At 40.1% G+C, this 18,902-nt stretch overlaps 1 protein-coding gene across 1 annotated transcript in view; it reads right to left on the bottom strand.

The window, feature by feature from the left end:
* Nucleotides 1-951: 951 nt before the first annotated feature.
* The window catches only part of SATL1 (spermidine/spermine N1-acetyl transferase-like 1), a 64,268-nt gene continuing 46,317 nt past the window's right edge, over nt 952-18,902 (bottom strand). The window contains exons 5-8 of the mRNA XM_011927272.1: nt 13,717-13,797; nt 12,936-13,037; nt 1,732-1,772; nt 952-1,119 (exon numbers count right to left, since the gene is read on the bottom strand). Of these exons, the coding sequence (XP_011782662.1) occupies nt 952-1,119; nt 1,732-1,772; nt 12,936-13,037; nt 13,717-13,797 (392 nt within the window). The remainder of the gene's footprint in view (nt 1,120-1,731; nt 1,773-12,935; nt 13,038-13,716; nt 13,798-18,902) is intronic.

The raw sequence follows: 18,902 nt of genomic DNA on the forward strand, positions 1-18,902 counted from the left end.
GTGATCTGCCCGCCTCGGCCTCCCAAAGTGCTGGGATTACAGACGTGAGCCACTGTGCCCAGCCTGAAATGAATTTTTGAAAACCTCAGATCTGAATATGTTCAAACACCAATATTTCATCAAATCTAAGGCATATCATATACCTTTAATTAAAAAAAAAATGCTGAGCAGAGTTGCTTATGTCTGGGAGGCTGAAGTGGAAGGATTGCTTGAGGCCAAAAGTTTGAGACCAGCCTGAGCAAATAGCAAGATCCTGCCTCTAAAAACAAACAAACAAATGCTACTAGTTGATCATTACATTTATTCCAACATCAGATAATGTCAGATTGTGAAAGAAGAAGCATCTTAAATCTGATGAAATATGGTAGGTAAAAAATAGCGCAAAGCTAAGTATAAGTGACTTTTCAGTTATCTGCTCTTTTAGATTATCACCACTGCTACTAGCCATTAGAATATTGGTTTGGATAGGCCAAGTGCAGTGGCTCACACCTGTAATCCCAGCACTTTGGGAGGCCGAGGCAGGTGGATCACAAAGTCAGTAGATCGAGGCCATCCTGGCTAACATGGTAAAACTCCATCTCTACTAAAAATACAAAAAAAATTTAGCTGGGCATGGTGGCGGGTGCCTGTACCCCAGCTACTCGGGAAGCTGAGGCAGGAGAATGGAGTGAACCCAGGAGGCGGAGGTTTCAGTGAGCAGAGATCACGCCACTGCACTCCAGCCTGGGTGACAGAGCGTAACTCCGTCTCAAAAAAAAAAAAAAAATACTGGTTTGGATAATGGAAAGTTGACTAGAGCTGCAAAATCTGTTTCAAAATAAAAGATCTGCTCAAACAAGAATGTGATGATCACTTGCTGTATTGTACAACAAAGTCAAACTGCTGGTAGACTCAGGTGACAGACAAATGTTGGAGGCTATGTTGGGATGAGTTGTTTCAAGGCCTCTTTCGTTATTCCCATGCCATGTCCAGGAGTTCTCCTCTGTTAAACCTGAAGAGATGCCAGTCCTCCTCAGAGGAAAGGTCTAAAGCCCCTCGACTAGTGTAGTAGTCGACAGAAGCCTGGTTCCAAATGACGACAAGAAAGTGCATGCGGTTACATTGAGTTCTGATAGCTATCTGTTTAAAAACAAACCAGCAAATATTACTTTCATTTGAAAGTATAATCTTCATTAACATATATATTTTATTGAAGGTCTACTCTATGCAAGACACTATGTGTGAATAATACTTCCAAATATAGTAGTTATCTTTTGAACTTTTCTATAGCCGTAAAAAGAAAACTCACTGTTCTGAGCTTCAAAGCCCTCTTTAAAAGCTCAAAACTGATTTGCAAAGCCTTTATCATATAGAAAAGATGTACCTATAAGAGCACATGTTCTCATGTTTCCAAAATACAAGAAGATCTTGCTTTTATAGTTTTGTAATATTATACTGTGGGCCTGTTTTTTTGAATAAAAACGCTTTCTAGTCTCCCTCCTCCTTACTTTCACTTGATAGCAAAAAGGGTGTATAGTGTGGTTGTGTATTATATATAAATCAGTTTTAATTGACTGTAAATCATATGCTGTATATGATCATCTGAAAATCCAGTTTAATTTGGGTAGAAATTTGAAGGATATGTTGGGGTTATGTTCAAATGGTGAGATTAATGATTTAATTTATGCCTTGTGAATATTCATTGAAGAAAAAGTTAGTGAATAGAATGTCAATACTAACTGTAATACATACCTGACTTAGCCTCTTCAGCATTTCAGCTCCAATACCTAGACCTTTTAAATAGACAATGCAAAATGAAAACTGCAAATTTCACTTAACTAGTCATTTGCTTTAGTTTAAAATAAGTAATATCTAAAACTCTGTATTTTTTTTTATATTATTAATAGCTTGTGGAAACACAACTCATGAATGCTTTCATATCCCTTTTTCCTAATTGGAATGAGGTACCAAAGGTCAGAGAAGAGTTTGGGTTTATTTTGAAGATCAGTGAAGAAGTGAGTCTCTGCCACTATTGTCTTATAATGGTATATTTCTTATCTTTTTTTACTGAAAACCACCTAAAATGTAAAAACATTTTTAAAGATAAAAGTATATCTGTGTGACCAAGCACAATGGCTCACACCTGTTATCCCAGCACTTTGGGAGGCCAGGGCAGGAGGATCACTTGAGCCCAGGAGTTTGAGACCAGCCTGGGCAACACAGACTCTGTTTCTACAAAACATAAAGAATTAGCTGGGTGCTGTGGCACCTGCCTGTAGCCCCAGCTACTTTGGAGGCTGAAGTAGGAGGATTGCCTGAGTGTAGGAGATCGAGGTTGCAATGAGACATGATCACACCACTGCTCTCTAGCCTGGGTGACAGAAAACCCTGTCTCAAAAACAAAATTAAAAAAAAAAAAAAAAACATATAGCCATGTGATACCTTGGCTTGTTCAAACCTTGAGAGGAAGTAATAAAATGTTTTTCTAATCTGTGACTGAGTGTTCACTGCATGAAAGAATATCTAGGATAGTGATCAAACTCATTAAGTAGAAATACGTTACATTAACTAAAACAGCATATGTATAGTAAAATCCTGTCTCCTTAAAATATGTCATTTTAATTTTTAAAGTATTTAAAAGTAATATCATTACAGGAAGTCAGGGACCCCAAACAGAGGGACCGGCTGAAGCTGTGGCAGAAGAACATAAATTGTGAAGATTTCATGGATGTTTATTAGTTCCCCAAATTAATACTTTTATAATTTCTTATGCCTGTCTTTGCTGCAATCTCTGAACATAAATTGTGAAGATTTCATGGACTCTTATCACTTCCCCAATCAATACTCTTGTGATTTCCTATGCCTGTCTTTACTTTAATCTCTTAATCCCATCATCTTCATAAGCTGAGGATGAATGTCACTTCAGGACCCTGTGATGATTGTGTTAACTGCACAAATTGTTTAAACAATATGAAATCTGGGCACCTTGAAAAAAGAACAGGATAACTGCGATGTTCAGAGAATAAGGGAGATAACCTTAAAGTCTGGCTGCCTGTGGGCCGGGTGGAACAGAGCCGTATTTCTCTTCTTTCAAAAGCAAATAGAAATATCGCTGAGTTCTTTTTCTCAGCAAGGAACATCCCTGAGAAAGAGAATGCGTTCCTAAGGGGAGGCCTCTGAAATGGCCGCTTTGGGAACGTCTGTCTTTTACGGTTGCAGATAAGGGATGAAATAAGCCCTGGTCTCCTGTAGTGCTCCCAGGCCTATTAGGACAAGGAAATTCTCACCTAATAAATTTTGGTCAGACCAGTTGTCTGCTCTCAAACCCTGTCTCCTGATAAGATGTTATCAATGACAATGCGTGCCCGAAACTTCATTAGCAATTTAAATTTTGCCCCGTCCTGTGATCTCACCCTGCCTCCATTTGCCTTGTGATATTTTATTACCTTGTGAAGCATGTGATCTCTGTGACCCACACGCTATTCGTACACTCCTTCCCCTTTTGAAAATCATTAATAAAAACTTGCTGGTTTTGCGGCTTGGGAGGGCATCACAGAACCTGCCGACATGTGATGTCTCCCCGGACACCCAACTTTAAATTTCTCTCTTTTGTACCCTTTCCCTTTATTTCTTAGACCAGCCAACACTTAGGGAAAATAGAAAAGGACCCACGTGAAATATTGGGGGCTGAATTCCCCGATATCTGGCACCCACGTGGTCTTTCTTTTTTCCCAAGTGCATGTGGGAACCCGAGTCCCTTTGGTAGGTGCGGAGAAACGTCATCAGTTTGGTCCACAGATATGCATGTTCAACTCCCTGACGACTGGTGAGTAGTCTGTATATGGTCTGGGTTAACTGTGGGTCACGTGGAGTCTAAACATCATGTTTATCTCTGCTATATTAAACTCTTATTGAAACAGGGCGGTGTTCGAGTGCCTATGGAAAATATGGTCGCTCTAGTCAGGGCAGTGGAAAAATACTGTCCTTGGTTTCCTGAAAAAAGAAGCTTAGATGTAGAAATATGGGATCATGTTGGTGCAACATTCTGGGAACTGGTCTCCACAGGAAATTATGTTCCTGTCACTGTTTGGGGTGATTGGGCCTTGGTACATGCTGTCCTGATGACATACCAATCCCATGACCCCCTACAGTTACCACAGTTTTCTGAATCTGACGACCCTCCACCTCTTCCTCAACCTTCCTCTCCCGCACGGCCTTCATTATCTGATCAGCCTCTCCTTTCGTCTACTCCTTCCCCACCTGACGATGTTGAGAATTCAATGTCTAACTCCGGTGACTTTGGATTACGGTCACCCCCTGATGATCTTGTTTCTTTTCTCGAAGAACCGGTACTTGTAGCTCCTGCGCCCCGACTCACACAGCCCAGGACCATATATATGCTAATTCTTCTCTTTTCAAATCTCTGGAATCACCTGATGGCTCTGGGACCACACTACAATTTACCTGTAATTCCGCAGTCCCTCCCCTGTCCACTTCAGCCCCTCACCCTCCTGTCGTTTCGGTTCCTCAACCGGTCACTTTGCCATCCACTCAGCCTGCTTCTCTGTACCCTTCTTCACACATGAACGCCAGTAATCACCAGTATACTTCTCCTTCTGCTCCCCCAATGCCCTTTTCTCACACTCTCATTCAAGTCCAACCCTCTCACCCTCAGTTTCCCTTATGTACACATAATTTTCCTGTCACTTCTATGCCGACTCCATCTCAGATGCCTACTCTTGAAACTTCAGTGCAACGCTTATTATGCCAAAACAAAGAAACAAGTGGATTAGACATGTGGAGTTATCCGGTCGCGCTAGACCTGTAGCAGGACCAGCTGCAGACAAAACTCAGACACCGGATTAAAGAAGGAAGAGGTTTTTTATTCGGCCGGGAGTGTCAGCAGACTCCCGTCTTAAGAGCCGAGCTCCCCGAGAAAGAAATATTTGGCCTTTTTAAAGGCTTAAAACTTTAAAGGGTCCACGTGAAAGAGTCGTGTTAAATCGAGCAAGCGTGGGAAACATGACTAGGGGCTACATGCATCAGCTAACAGAACAAAAAGTTTTATAATGCTTTTTTCATACAGTGTCTGGAATTTACAGATAACACAAGTAGTTTAGGCCAGGGGTTGATGTTATTATTATTACTTTGTTTAACTCCTGGGGCCGGGTGGTGGTGCCAAGGTTGTCTGGCTATTTATCTTACTTTTGTTTCTTTCTCTCTTTTCTCCTGTCTTGTGAACTAGGCAAGGTAGGGGGAGGAGGGCAGCAGGAGTAATAGTGGTCTCCTTCCTTAGACCCACCTAACTTCCAAGGGGTACAAATGCGTCGTTATGTACCTCTTAATCTTACCTTTTTAAAAGAATTTAAGGATGCTTGTACTCAGTATGGTCCTACTTCTCCTTATGTTAAAATGGTATTACACACTTTTTGTATGGAGGTCAGTTTGCTTTCTTTAGACTGACAAAAGCTGTTCGGACCCCATCTCAGCATTTACAATTTTGTACTTGGTGGTCAGAAGAGGCTCGTTTGCAGGCTCAGCTAAATTGAACTAAATTGAACTAGTTATTCAGGCTCAGCTCACAGGCTCTGATAGTTTCTCTGATACTTATGCCCAACTAAACTTTGATGGTCTTACCACAGAACAAGTAACAAAGGTGTGTATGAGAGCTTGGGATAAATTACGCGCTCCAGACCAAGCTCCTGTTTCTTTTACCACGGTTAAACAAGGTCACTCTGAATTATACCCTGATTTTTTAGCTAAATTACAAGATGCTTTTGAAAAATCTGTCTTTGATGAGCGCGCTCAAGGTATTCTCCTTTGTATGTTAGCTTTTGAAAATGCAAACCATGAGTGTAAAATGGCCGTGCATTCTGTCCAACAACAAAATTTACCTGATCACGAGGTGTTGCCTGCATATATTAAAGCTTGTGAAGGCATTGGATCAGACACCCACAAAGCTATTCTGTGGGCACGGGCATGAAGGACACCAGCCAAACTGGTCCCACTAATTCTTTTCTTGGAACCTGCTATAATTGCAGTCAACTTGGTCATACTCGAAAAAATTGCACTGTTAAAAACTTAAAAGCAGCCAAGCCAGCTCAACAAACACAGCCAAATGCTGCTGCTACTGTTTGCCCATGTTATCGCAAAGGTAAACATTGGACCAGTAATTGCCACTCTAAAGATGATATAGATGGAAATCCCCTGCCACAACACCAGGGAAATGGGGAGCGGGGCCAATCCCAGGCCCCAGTATCAAATGAGACGCTTCAGACTCAGACCAATATTGCGTTTCTCCTTCAGGTGGTCCCAATGCAACCCTCAGCACAAACAAATTTACCTACAGCCAAACCGAATGGGTCCCAGCCTCTCCTGTCTCAGTAAAATGCTTGTCCACCTCCGCAGTAGGGGGCGGGGTGGTCGATCTCTGTAGTACTATTCCTCTAAATTTACTACCTAACTCTTTGTCTTTAATTGTCCCCACGGGGGTCACTGGCCCTTTACCTCAAGGTTCGGTGGGTCTGTTGTTAGGTAGGGCATCCACCTCTGCTAAAGGTACCATCATTTATACTGGTCTCATTAATTCTGATTCTGTTGATGAGATTAATCGTGTCTGCCAAGGTTCCTGTTTCCATTCCGGATGGTGAGTCAATTGCTCAATTGCTTTTACTACCTAATACCATTTTAAACAAAGGAGATAAGACACGTGGCCCTGGGATGGGCTCTGTCAGTGAAAAGGCCACTTATTGGATTAATGTAATTTCTAAACAATGGCCCACCTGCACCATACACGTTCAAGGAAGGAAGTTTGAGGGCCTAGTAGATACTGGGGCTGATGTTTCTGTTATTTCCTCCAGTTTATGGCCTTCCTCCTGGCTTAAACATCCCGCTAACACGGGACAAGTAGGTGTTGGAAAAGCTGAGGAAGTTTATAACAACACATTTATCTTGCCTTGCACTGGCCCTGATGGTCAAAAGGGTACAATTCAGCCTTATATCACGCCAATCCCCATTAATCTTTGGGGTAGAGATTTACTGGCACAATGGGGGGCTGAAATTAGTGTTCCACATAACTCTTACAGTGCTCCCAGTCAGCATATGATGGAAAACATGGGGTTTGTTCCTGGGCTTGGTCTCAGTCCAAAGCATGAAGGGATTACTAAACCTCTCCCAGTTACTGTAAAAGAAAATAGGGCTGGTTTAGGTTATCCTTTTTACTGGTGGCAGCTGCTACGCCTCCTGATCCTATCCCTTTCCAATAGAAATCTGACACACCCGTTTGGATTCAGCAGTGGCTGCTTTCTAAAGAAAAACTGGAGGCTTTAACTCAGTTGGTTTCTGAACAGTTACAACTTGGAAATGTGGAACCTTCTCTTTCCCCCTGGAATTCTCCTGTGTTTCTAGTAAAAAAAGAAATCAGGCAAGTGGCGGATGGTAACCGATTTAAGGACCATCAATGCCGTAATTAAACCTATGGGTACTGTCCAACCCGGCATGCCTGCTTTTGCTTTAATACCTAAAAATTGGCTTCTCATAGTTATTGATCTTAAAGATTTTTTTATATTGCTTTACATAAATCGGATTGTGAAAAATTTGCTTCTACTGTACCATCTATCAATAATCAGGAGGCTGCAGCTCATTATCAGTGGAAAGTACTTCCTCAGGGAATGCTGACTAGCCCTACAATCTGCCAGCTTTATGTTGGACAAGTGCTTTCACCAGTTCGAGCCCAATTTCCCCAGGCCTATATTCTTCATTATATTGATGATATTTTAATTGCTGCCCCCACTGAGACAGAATTAATTGACTGTTACAAAATTTTGAGCCGCTGTGTTACAGAGGCTGGGTTACACATTGCTCAGGATAAAATTCAACAGACCACTCTTGTTCAATATTTAGGAATGGTGGTTGATAAACAACATATTGAACCTCAAAAAGTTCAAATTAGGAGAGATTCTTTGAAAACATTAAATGACTTCCAAAAACTTTTGGGTAACATTAATTATTTAAGACCTGCTTTACGTATTCCGACCTATGCGCTGTCTAACTTGTTTTCTACACTGCAGGGAAATTCTGGTCTCCGCGGTCCCAGGACTTAGACCCCTGAGGCTTTACTAGAACTGGAATTCGTAGAGGAAAGAAACCAGAACGCCCAGTTATCTAGAGTACAGCCGTTTCAGCCTTTTCAGCTTCTGGTTTTCGCTTCATTACACTCCCCTACTAGACTAATAGTTCAACATAATGATTTAGTGGAGTGGTGTTTTCTTCCTCATTCTGTGTCAAAAACTTTGTCTGTTTTTCTGGACCAAATAGCCATATTAATTGGACAGGCTTGGTGTAGAATACTTCAAATTTCCAGATTTGATCTGAAGTTAATTGTAGTTCCTTTAAATCGACTCAAAGTTCAAACCACCTTTCAACATTTCGTACTGTGGCAAATTCACTTGACTGATTTCATTGGCGTTGACAGTCATTATCCAAAGAACAAATTGTTTGATTTTATAAAGATGACGTCTTGGGTGGTCCCTCGATTAACCAAAGATCAGCGCATTCCTGAGGCCATTACAGTGTTCACTGATGGCTCCAGTAATGGCAATGCTGGTCATGTAGGCCCTACGGACAAGCTTATTTCTACCTCTTATACCTCTGCTCAAAAGGCAGAGTTAATTGTTGTGATTACTGCCTTACAGGATTTCCCCAAATCTTTAAATACTGTCTCTGATTCTGCTTATGTTGTACATGCCACTAAAAATTTAGAAACTGCTACTATCAAACATATTGATAATTCTGAATTGGCTTCTTTATTTTCAAGGTTACAACAGGTGGTTCGCCAACTAGACACCCTTTCTATATTAGACATATTAGATCTCATACCACTTTACCAGGACCCATGTCTGCCGGTAACCATAAAGTCGACTCTTTGATCTCTTTTGCAACCCAAGAAGCTCAGGAGTTCCATAATCTCACTCATGTCAGTGCTGCTGGACTAAAAGATAAATTTGCTCTTACCTGGAAACAGGCTTAGTTTATTGTTCACAGATGTCCTCAGTGCCAAGTTTTTATACTTCCAAATCAGGAACCTGGCGTTAATCCCAGAGGCCTAACTCCTAATGCTTTACAGCAAATGGATGTAACTCATGTTAGCTCCTTTGGCAGACTGTCATATGTACATGTTTCTGTAGATACCTTCTCAGGTTTTATCTGGGCTACTTGCCAAACAGGGGAAGGCACGGCCCATGTTAAAAAACATCTGTATTCTTGCTTTGCAGTTATGGGGCTTCCATATCAGATAAAGACAGACAACACCCCCGGATATGTTAGTAAGGCTTTTGATTTATTTATGCAACAGGGGGATTTCCCATATTACTGGAATCCCTTACAATCCTCAGGGACAGGCTGTGGTGGAACGGGCCAATCACACTTTAAAAACCCAATTGGCCAAAGAGTCTGAACAGCAAAAACATGATTTAACTCACCCCCACTCCCAATTATATTTGGCATTGTTTACTTTACATTTTTTAAATGTTCCTAAAGATAATAATCTAACTGCAGCCAAACGCTATTATACAGGCAAAAAATTCTCCCTAAACGAAGGCAAGCCAGTGTTATGGAAAAACTCCCAAACTAATACCTGGGAACCTGGCACAGTTTTAACGTGGGGAAGAGGATATACTTGTGTTTCACCAGGAGATCATCAATCCCCTGTCTGGGTACCCACCAGGAGACTCAAGCTTCGGGTGAATACTGACAACGAAAACCACGGGGAAAAGACGTCCATGTCAGAGACTGCCCTCAGATGTGGTGAGATCTGTGCCAACTCCTCAGAAGCAGGCACACCAAATCACAATGGGTCTGATTCAGTCCTCCCTGATGGCAATGGAGACCCATCTAACTAATCCCACTTCTCCTGATTACCTTTCTTTTTCTCCTTACAAACCTAAAAGTCTCACCATTTCTATTAGCCTGAAAATAACATCCCTCTGTTCTCTTCCTCCTTCAGCCCTCAATCTCACTTACACTGGGTTTTATTTAATGATTCTCCTTATACTTTCTGTCTCACCAGTTTCCTCTCACACTGATTTACCTGCTACACAAAATTATTATTATTGGACTTATGAGCCTTTTCCTCCACTTATTCAACCTCTCACCTGGATTGATGCTCCTGCAGAAATCTACACTAACAATAGTGTGTGGATGCCTGGAGCTACAGATGACCATTGCCCTGCTCAACTAGGAGAAGAAGGCACTGCATTTAATGTTACCATGGGTTATAAATACCCGCCTCTGTGCCTCGGACATGCACCTGATTGTATCCATCTAGAAACTCAAGTCTGGGCTGCTTGTCTTCCGGAGAGATCGGTTACAGAGGAACCAGGACATTTGATCTCTGGCCTCTCCCTTTCTACTTTAAAACAAATGAAAGGGGGAGTAATGGGAGATACCCCATACTTTTAATATAAATCTGCAGGAAAACCATGCCCTAAAAATTTTGAGGGCCCATCTACAACTTTAATTTGGGAAGACTGTTAACTCACATGCAGTCATATTAAAAAATGACTCATATGGTTTAGTAATAGACTGGGCACCCAAGGGCTATTTAAAAAACAATTGCTCCTCTGGCGGAAAGGAATGCCTGGAGGCTACTTATTTTATTTCTTATTGGGAGAACAAGAATCATCATTCTACTTTGCATAGGAGGTTCAGCTCATTCTTTCCTTTAAAATGGGAAGATAAAGGCATTACCCGCTGCCCCCCCACCCCCAAGGCCTCATGTGATACTCCCCATTCTGAGCCCAGAACACCCAGAACTTTGGAAATTGGTTATTGCCATGTCTGGACTGCGAGTATGGGAAGGGGAAACTATTCTGTTTATTGTTCCCGCTACCACCCCTGTCTCTCAGTATCAACGTAGATCTGGACATTCTGCTTGACTTCCAACCTGACTGTTCCCATACAGAGTTGTGTTAAGCCTCCTTACATGCTGTTAGTGGGAAATAACAAAATTTGGATGACCAATCAAACTATCCAATGCATTAATTGTCATTTATACACTTGTATTAACTCCCATTTTGACTCTAGGAAAAGTGTAATGTTGGTTTGAGCTCAAGAAGGAATCTGGACTCTGGTAACTTTGCCCAGACCTTGGGAATCCTCCCCCTCAATACATTTAATTAATGAAGTGTTACAGCAAATTCTAAAAAGATCTAAGAGATTTGTTTTCACTTCAATCACTGTGATCATGGGCCTAATTACAGTCGCTGCACTGGCCAGCACTGCCGGAGTGACATTACATCAATCTATTCAAACGGCTCATTTTGTTAATAATTGGCAAGCCAATTCCACCCAAATGTGGAATTCTCAAAAAGGCATTGATCAAAAATTGGCTAATCAAATTAATGATTTAAGACACCGTCTGTTTTTCGGCTTGGAGATCGGGTAGTGAGTCTCGAACATCACATGTAAATGCAGTGCGATTGGAATACCTCTGCTTTCTGTATCACCCTATATTCCTATAACGAGATTGATCATTCATGGGAAATGGCCAAAGGACACCTTCTGGGTAGGGAAGATAATTTATCATTGGACATAACTAAATTAAAGAAACAAATTTTTGAAGGCTTTCAAGCTCACTTATCCATTGTGCCTGGAGCTGAGGCCTTAGATCAGGTGGCAGAAAATCTTTATGGACTAAACCCCACAACTTGGGTAAAGTCTATTGGGGGCTCAACTGTAGTAAATTTTGGAATTATGTTTCTCTGTTTAATCGGCTTGTCTTTAGTGTGCAAGACCTGTCAAAGAATCCTGTGTCAAAATTTAGAGAATGAACAAGACTTCATCTCCATGGCACATTTATATAAAAAGAAAGGGAGAGATGTTGCGGGAAGTCAGGGACCCTGAACGGAGGGACCAGCTGAAGCCACAGCAGAAGAACATAAATTGTGAAGATATCATGGACATTTATTAGTTCTCCAAATTAATACTTTTATAATTTCTTATTCCTGTCTTTACTGCAATCTCTGAACATAAATTATGAAGATTTCATGGACTCTTATCAATTCCCCAATCAATACTCTTGTGATTTCCTATGCCTGTCTTTAATCTCTTAATCCCATCATCTTCATAAGCTGAGGATGAATGTCACTTCAGGACCCTGTGATGATTGCGTTAACTGCACAAATTGTTTAAACAATATGAAATCTGGGCACCTTGAAAAAAGAACAGGATAACTGTGATGTTCAGAGAACAAGGGAGATAACCTTAAAGTCTGGCTGCCTGTGGACCGGGTGGAACAGAGCCGTATTTCTCTTCTTTCAAAAGCAAATAGTAGAAATATTGCTGAGTTCTTTTTCTCAGCAAGGAACATCTCTGAGAAAGAGAATGTGTTCCTAAGGGGAGGCCTCTGAAATGGCCGCTTTGGGAACGTCTGTCTTTTACGGTTGCGGATAAGGGATGAAATAAGCCCTAATCTCCTGTAGCACTCCCGGGCCTATTAGGATGAGGAAATTCTCATCTAATAAATTTTGGTCAGACTGGTTGTCTGCTCTCAAACCCTGTCTCCTGATAAGATGTTATTAATGAAAATGCGTGCCCGAACCTTCATTGGCAATTTAAATTTCACCCTGGTCCTGTAATCTCACCCTGCCCCCATTTACTTTGTGATATTTTATTACCTTGTGAAGCATGTGATCTCTGTGACCCACACACTATTTGTACACTCCTTCCCCTTTTGAAAATCACCAATAAAAACTTGCTGGTTTTGCAACTTAGGGGGCATCATGGAACCTGCCTACATGTGATGTCTCCCCCGGACACCTAACTTTAAAATTTCTCTCTTTTGTACTCTTTCCCTTTATTTCTCAGACCAGTCAGCACTTAGGGAACATAGAAAAGGACCCATGTGAAATATCAGGGGCTGAATTTCACCCAATAAATATCATAAATTTTAGTTTTACCTTGGTAAGCTCGTGTGACATAAAAGTCTTCTAGGTAAAGTACCTTGCCAATCCATGAGTCATATGTAAAGTAGTACATGGCAAATCCAACAGTCAATTTGCCTATGAAGGGAGAAGAAAGGTGTAGAAAGGTTGTGTTGAAACTTAGCTAGTTCTTTACCCCCAAGTTGAATGTCTTTTGGTGTTAACTATTAAAGTAATAAATGCTCACTGAAAAAAAATAACAGTACAAAAACATATAGTGTAGAGGACTTAAATCCCTTAAAATATAATCTTTAAGATATAAGCCCTCTTTTTATAGTGTGGTGTACGATCTTCCAAAAAATTTTAGCTGGGCACAGTGGTGAATGGTTGTAATCCCTGTGCTTTGGGAGGCCAAGGCAGGAGGGTCAGTTGAGCTCAGGAATTTGAGACCAGCCTGGGCAACATTGTGACACCTTGTCTCTACAAAAAATAATTTTAAACTAGTTGGACATAGTGGCACATATGTGTAGTCCCAGCTACTTGGGAGGCTGAGACACTTGTGCACAGGAGTTTAGTTGGAGGCTGCAATGAGTCATGATCATGCCACTGTACTCCAGCCTGGGTGACAGAGCGAGACCCCGTCTCTTAAAAAATTATAATAATAATAATGCTTCTACAAACATAAGTACATACCATGCATATTCTTTACAAAAAAACTGGGTTTATACACATTCTCTTCTGCTTAATAGTAATTATATGCTGCAAAACTGTACTATTTTTACTCCAGATTAAACTGGAGAAGAAAGATTTACTCTACCTGATGGTTTTTGTTGATCGTTTACTTCTGCAATCAGGCAGTAGAAAAGGGGATTGTCCCCAAAGCCATCTCTGAGTAAATCTGAAATATCAGTTCATATATAGTATGTCAGAAAGTTTACAGCAGAGGAGATGGTGGATAGGAAGCATTAGGAATTTATCCACCTGGATAGCAATTGTATTGGCGGAAACTAAAGTGAGTATTTTGGAACTCTGGAGTTTATCTGAACATTTGCAACTTACAGGAGACAGCCTGACTGGTCAACTTCAGTTAATTTGGATCAAATTCAGCCATCAGTGAGGTGGCAGCTACCCAGCACTCAACACCATCTACTCCATGGGAACAGCAACCTGTATTTCTGTAGCAGTTTGCTGGAGCCAGGGTGATCAATAAACATCTTGTCCTCAAAATACTGAAGTTCTGTGTTTTGACTGTGTATTGTTACTCTGATCACTGAGATGAGGACTTGGAAACCCCCACAAGCTGAAGTGGCTTCCAGGAGATTTAAAGGAGCTCCCTTGTTTTGTGAGACATGTGGGAATTAAAAACATATATACAGGGGAATTTAGAAAGTTACCATGTGTGACTAGATAAAGACACAGAGGAGACCTGAGAACACATTAAGCTTTCAACTCAGGCTGATCTGTGACACAGAGACACCCTGTAATGCTTTAAAATAAACTCCATCAAATCCTGAGGGGAAAGGATAATCTGATTTCCAACGTTACCATAGTATTAGTTTCAAAGTCTAGCTTTCAACAAGGATCACAAGAAACGATGGTCATTCAAAGAAATAAAATACATTAACAAAAAACATACCTGAAAGCCAGATGTTTGACTTACTAAATAACTTAAAACATCTGTCTTAAAGATGCCCAAAGAGATAAAAGAAGATATGCGCAAATACAGGAAAAAATATATAAACAAAATAACATAGATATAAATTTACAGAAATCCTCCCCCTAACATTCTGAAGCTTAAAAGTATAGTAACTGAAATGGAAAAAAAAAACAAAACAAAACAAAAAAAAAACACTGTACTGGAGGGGTTCAAAGGCACATTTGATTAAGTTGAAGAAAGAATCTGTGAACTTGAAACTAGGCCAGGTGAAATTATTGAGTCTGAAAAACAAAAAAGGGATGAGGAAAAGTGAACAAAGCCAAAAGTGTCTGTGGAACATCATCACCATTAAGTGGAACAGGATATATCTTGTGGGACAGGAGAGAGAGAGATAGAGAGAGAGAGGATGAGAATGAATGAGAATTTGAAAAAATAACTGCTGAAAACAAAATTTGACATAAAACATGAATCTACAAATACAAGAAGCTTAACAAACTCTAAGGATACACCCAAAGAAATCCACACCAAGACACATTATAATGAAAGTCTCAAAAACCAGACAGAGAATACACAGCAAGAGAAGCAATTTGTCGTATATGAGGGTCCTCAATTAGATTACCGTCTGATTTCCTGTCAGAAAAGCAGTGGATTGATATTTAAAGTCTGGGGAGTGGGGGGAGTGGGGACTGTCAGCTAATAATTTTATATCCACCAAAACTGTCCTTCAAAATGATGGAGAAATTAAGACATTCCTAGACACCCCCTCCCCAGCCCCCCCCCAAAAAAAAAGAAACTGGAGGAATTCATTACCATTAGACCTGCCCAGCAAGAAATGCCAAAAGGAGTCTTTCAGGTTGAAATGAAAGTAATCTAGACAGTAACTAAAAGTTGTATGAATAAAGATTTCTGGTAAAGACAGATATATGAACAATTATAAGAGGTAGTATTGTAATTATGTTTATACAGTTGACCCTTGAACAACATGGGTTGGAACTATGCAAGGATACTTACACATGGATTTTTTTCAAACACAAATCAAAAACAATATTCATTGGAGGAGAAACCCACATATACAGAGGACTGACTTTTCCTACTGAACTCAGTTCAGTAGGACTCACTGTGGGACTTGAGTATGCATGGCTTTGGATATATGCAGTGGATCCTGGAACCAATCTCCTGCATATACTGAGAGATGACTCTAACTTCATGTTTTGTTTTCTACATTGTCTAAAAGACAAATGGATAAAAATAATTATTATTTTTTTATTTTTTTGAGACAAGTCTTGCTCACCCAGGCTGGAGTGCAGTGGCATGATCTCAGCTCACTGCAATCTCTGCCTCCTGGGTTCAGGCAGTTCTCGTGCTTCAGCCTCCCATGTAGCTGGGACTACAGGCACCTGCCACCATGCACAGCTAATTTTTTAAAAGTATTTTTAGTAGAGATGGGATTTTGCCATGTTGACCAGGCTAGTCTCAAACTCCTGGCCTCAAGTGATGCACCCACCTCAGCCTCCCAAAGTGCTGAGGTTACAGGTGTGAGCCACCATGCCAAGCCTAATGTATGTTATTGGGCACACAATGTGTAAAGATGTAATCCCTGACATCAATAACAGAAGAGGGGAACATATATATATGAAGAATTTTTGTATGCTATTGAAGTTAAGTTGGTTTAAATCAAAATTAGATTGTTATAACCATCAAATATCCCCATGGTAAACAAAAAATGTCTATAAAATATACACATAAGGAAATGAGAAGGAATCAAAATGTTTCACTACAAAAATAAAACACAAAAAAAGGACTAATGGAGGAAAGTAGGGACAACCAAAAGCTTTAAGGCATATGGAAAACAGTTAAATAGTACAGGTGAATCGAGACCATCCTGGCTAACACAGTGAAACCCCGTTTCTACTAAAAAATACAAAAAACTAGCCGGGCGAGGTGGCAGGCGCCTGTGATCCCAGCTGCTGGGGAGGCTGAGGCAGGAGAATGGCATAAACCCGGGAGGCAGAGCTTGCAGTGAGCTGAGATCCGGCCACTACACTCCAGCCTGGGCGACAGAGCGGGACTCCGTCTCCAAAAAAAAAAAAATAGTACAGGTGAGTCCTTCCTCATCAGTAATTACATGTAAATGGATTAAACACTCCTGCCAAAACACAGAGATAGCCAGAATAGATTAAGGAAAACAAACAAAAGAAGATCCAAGTATATACTGTCTACAAGAGACATACTGTAGATCCAAAGTCACAAATACGTTGAAAATGAAATGATGGAAAAATATATTTCATGCAAATAGTAACTAAAAGAGAGCTAGGGTGGCTATACTAGTATCAGACAAAATAGACTTTAAGTCAAAAACAATTACAAGAGACAAAGTACATTATGAAATGATAGAGGGGTTAATTCACCAAGAACATATAACATTTATAAATATACATGCATTGAACATCACAGTTCCAAAATATATGAAGCAAACACTGACAGAACTGAGAGAAGTACACAGCAAGACAATAATAGGAGATTCAATACCCCACTTTTAGTAATATATAGGACAACCAGACAGAAAAGTAGATGACTTGAACACTATAGACCAATTGTACCTAACAGACATATACATAAAGCTCTATCCAACTACAACAGAGTACACATTTTTTTCCCTCAAGTAAACATGGAACTTTCTTTAGGATAGATACATTAGGTCACATACCAAGTCTTATTAAATTTTAAAATATGAAAATCACACACAGTATTTTTTCTAATGACAGTACAATGATACTAAAAATCAGTGGGAAAAAAACTTGAGAAATTTACAAGTATGTGGAAATTAAACAACACACTGTACACAACCAATGGGTCAAAGAGGAAAGTATAAGGGAAATAGGAAAACATTTAGATGAATGAAAGTGAAAACACAACAAACACGCTTACGAGATGCAGTGAAAGTAGTGCTCAGAGGGAAAATTATAGCTGTAAATGCCATTTTAAAAAATGATCTAAAACAATAATCTAACTTTATGCCTTAAGGAACTAGACAAAGAAAAGCAAAATAAGCCCAAAGCTTGCAGAAAGAAGATAATAATAAAAATTGGATAGAGATAAAACAGAGGATAGAAAAACATGGAGAAAATCAATGAAGGTTGATTATTTGAAAAGATCAAAAAAATTGACAGCTAGACTGACAAAGAGGATGCAAATAATTAAAATCAGAAAAGAAAATAAGGACATTACTGCCAACACTACAACATTAAAAAGGAGTATAAAAATATTATGATTTATATAACAACAAATTAGATAACTTTGAAGAAACGGACACATTCCTTCAAACATGCAAATTACCTAAACCTACTTAAGAAGAAACAAAAAATCTCAACAGACCTGCAAGAGTTTGAATCAGTAATCAAAGATCTCCCAACAAAAAAAAGTAAGGAACCAAATGGCCTCATCAGTGGTGAATTCTACCAAATATTTACAGAAGAATTAATACCAGTCTTCCTCTAACTCTTCCCAAAAAAATTAAGAGACGGGAGCACTTTATAATTAATTCTGTGAGGTCAGCATTACTCTGATTCCAAAGGCAGTCAAAGATATTAGAAGAAAGTTACAGGCCAATATTCCTTAATAATATAGGTTAAAAAATTCTCCACGAAATTGGAAATTGAACCCAACAGCATATTAAAGGGATTATTCGCCATAATCAAGTGTGATTTATCCTAGGAATGTAAGGGTGCAGCAACATAAGAATATCAATTTAATACATCATATTAATGAAAAAATGGGGGAAAACCCACATAATCAAATCAATGAATGCCAAAAAAGGCATTTGACTAAAGCACAACACTTTCAAGATAAAAGCTTTTATAAAACTAGGAATAGAGGGACATTCCTCAAAGTGATACAGTGTACTTATGAAAATGACATTACACTTAATGGTGAATGACTGAAAACAGTCCCCTTAAGATTAGGAAGAAGACAAAGATGCCCACTTTCACCACTGGTATTCAACATTGTACTGGAAGTTATGGCCAGAGCTATTAGACAAGAAAAATAAATAAAAGCCATTAATAGGCCAGGCCCAGTGGCTCACGCCTGTAATCCCAACACTTTGGGAGGCCAAGGCAGGTGGGTCACCTGAGGTCAGGAGTTCATGACCAGTCTGGCCAACATGGTGAAACTCCATCTCTACTAAAAATACAAAAATTAGCCAGGCGTGGTGCCATGCGCCTGTAATCCCAGCTACTTGGGAGGCTAAGGCAGGAGAATCACTTGAACCTGGGAGGTGGAGGTTGCAGTGAGCTGAGATTGTGCCAGTGCACTCCAGTCTGGTCAACAGAGCAAGACTCTGTCTA

Source organism: Colobus angolensis, unplaced genomic scaffold, assembly GCF_000951035.1.
Source record: "Colobus angolensis palliatus isolate OR3802 unplaced genomic scaffold, Cang.pa_1.0 Scaffold705, whole genome shotgun sequence".
In the NCBI taxonomy this organism is placed as follows: Eukaryota; Metazoa; Chordata; class Mammalia; order Primates; family Cercopithecidae; genus Colobus; species Colobus angolensis.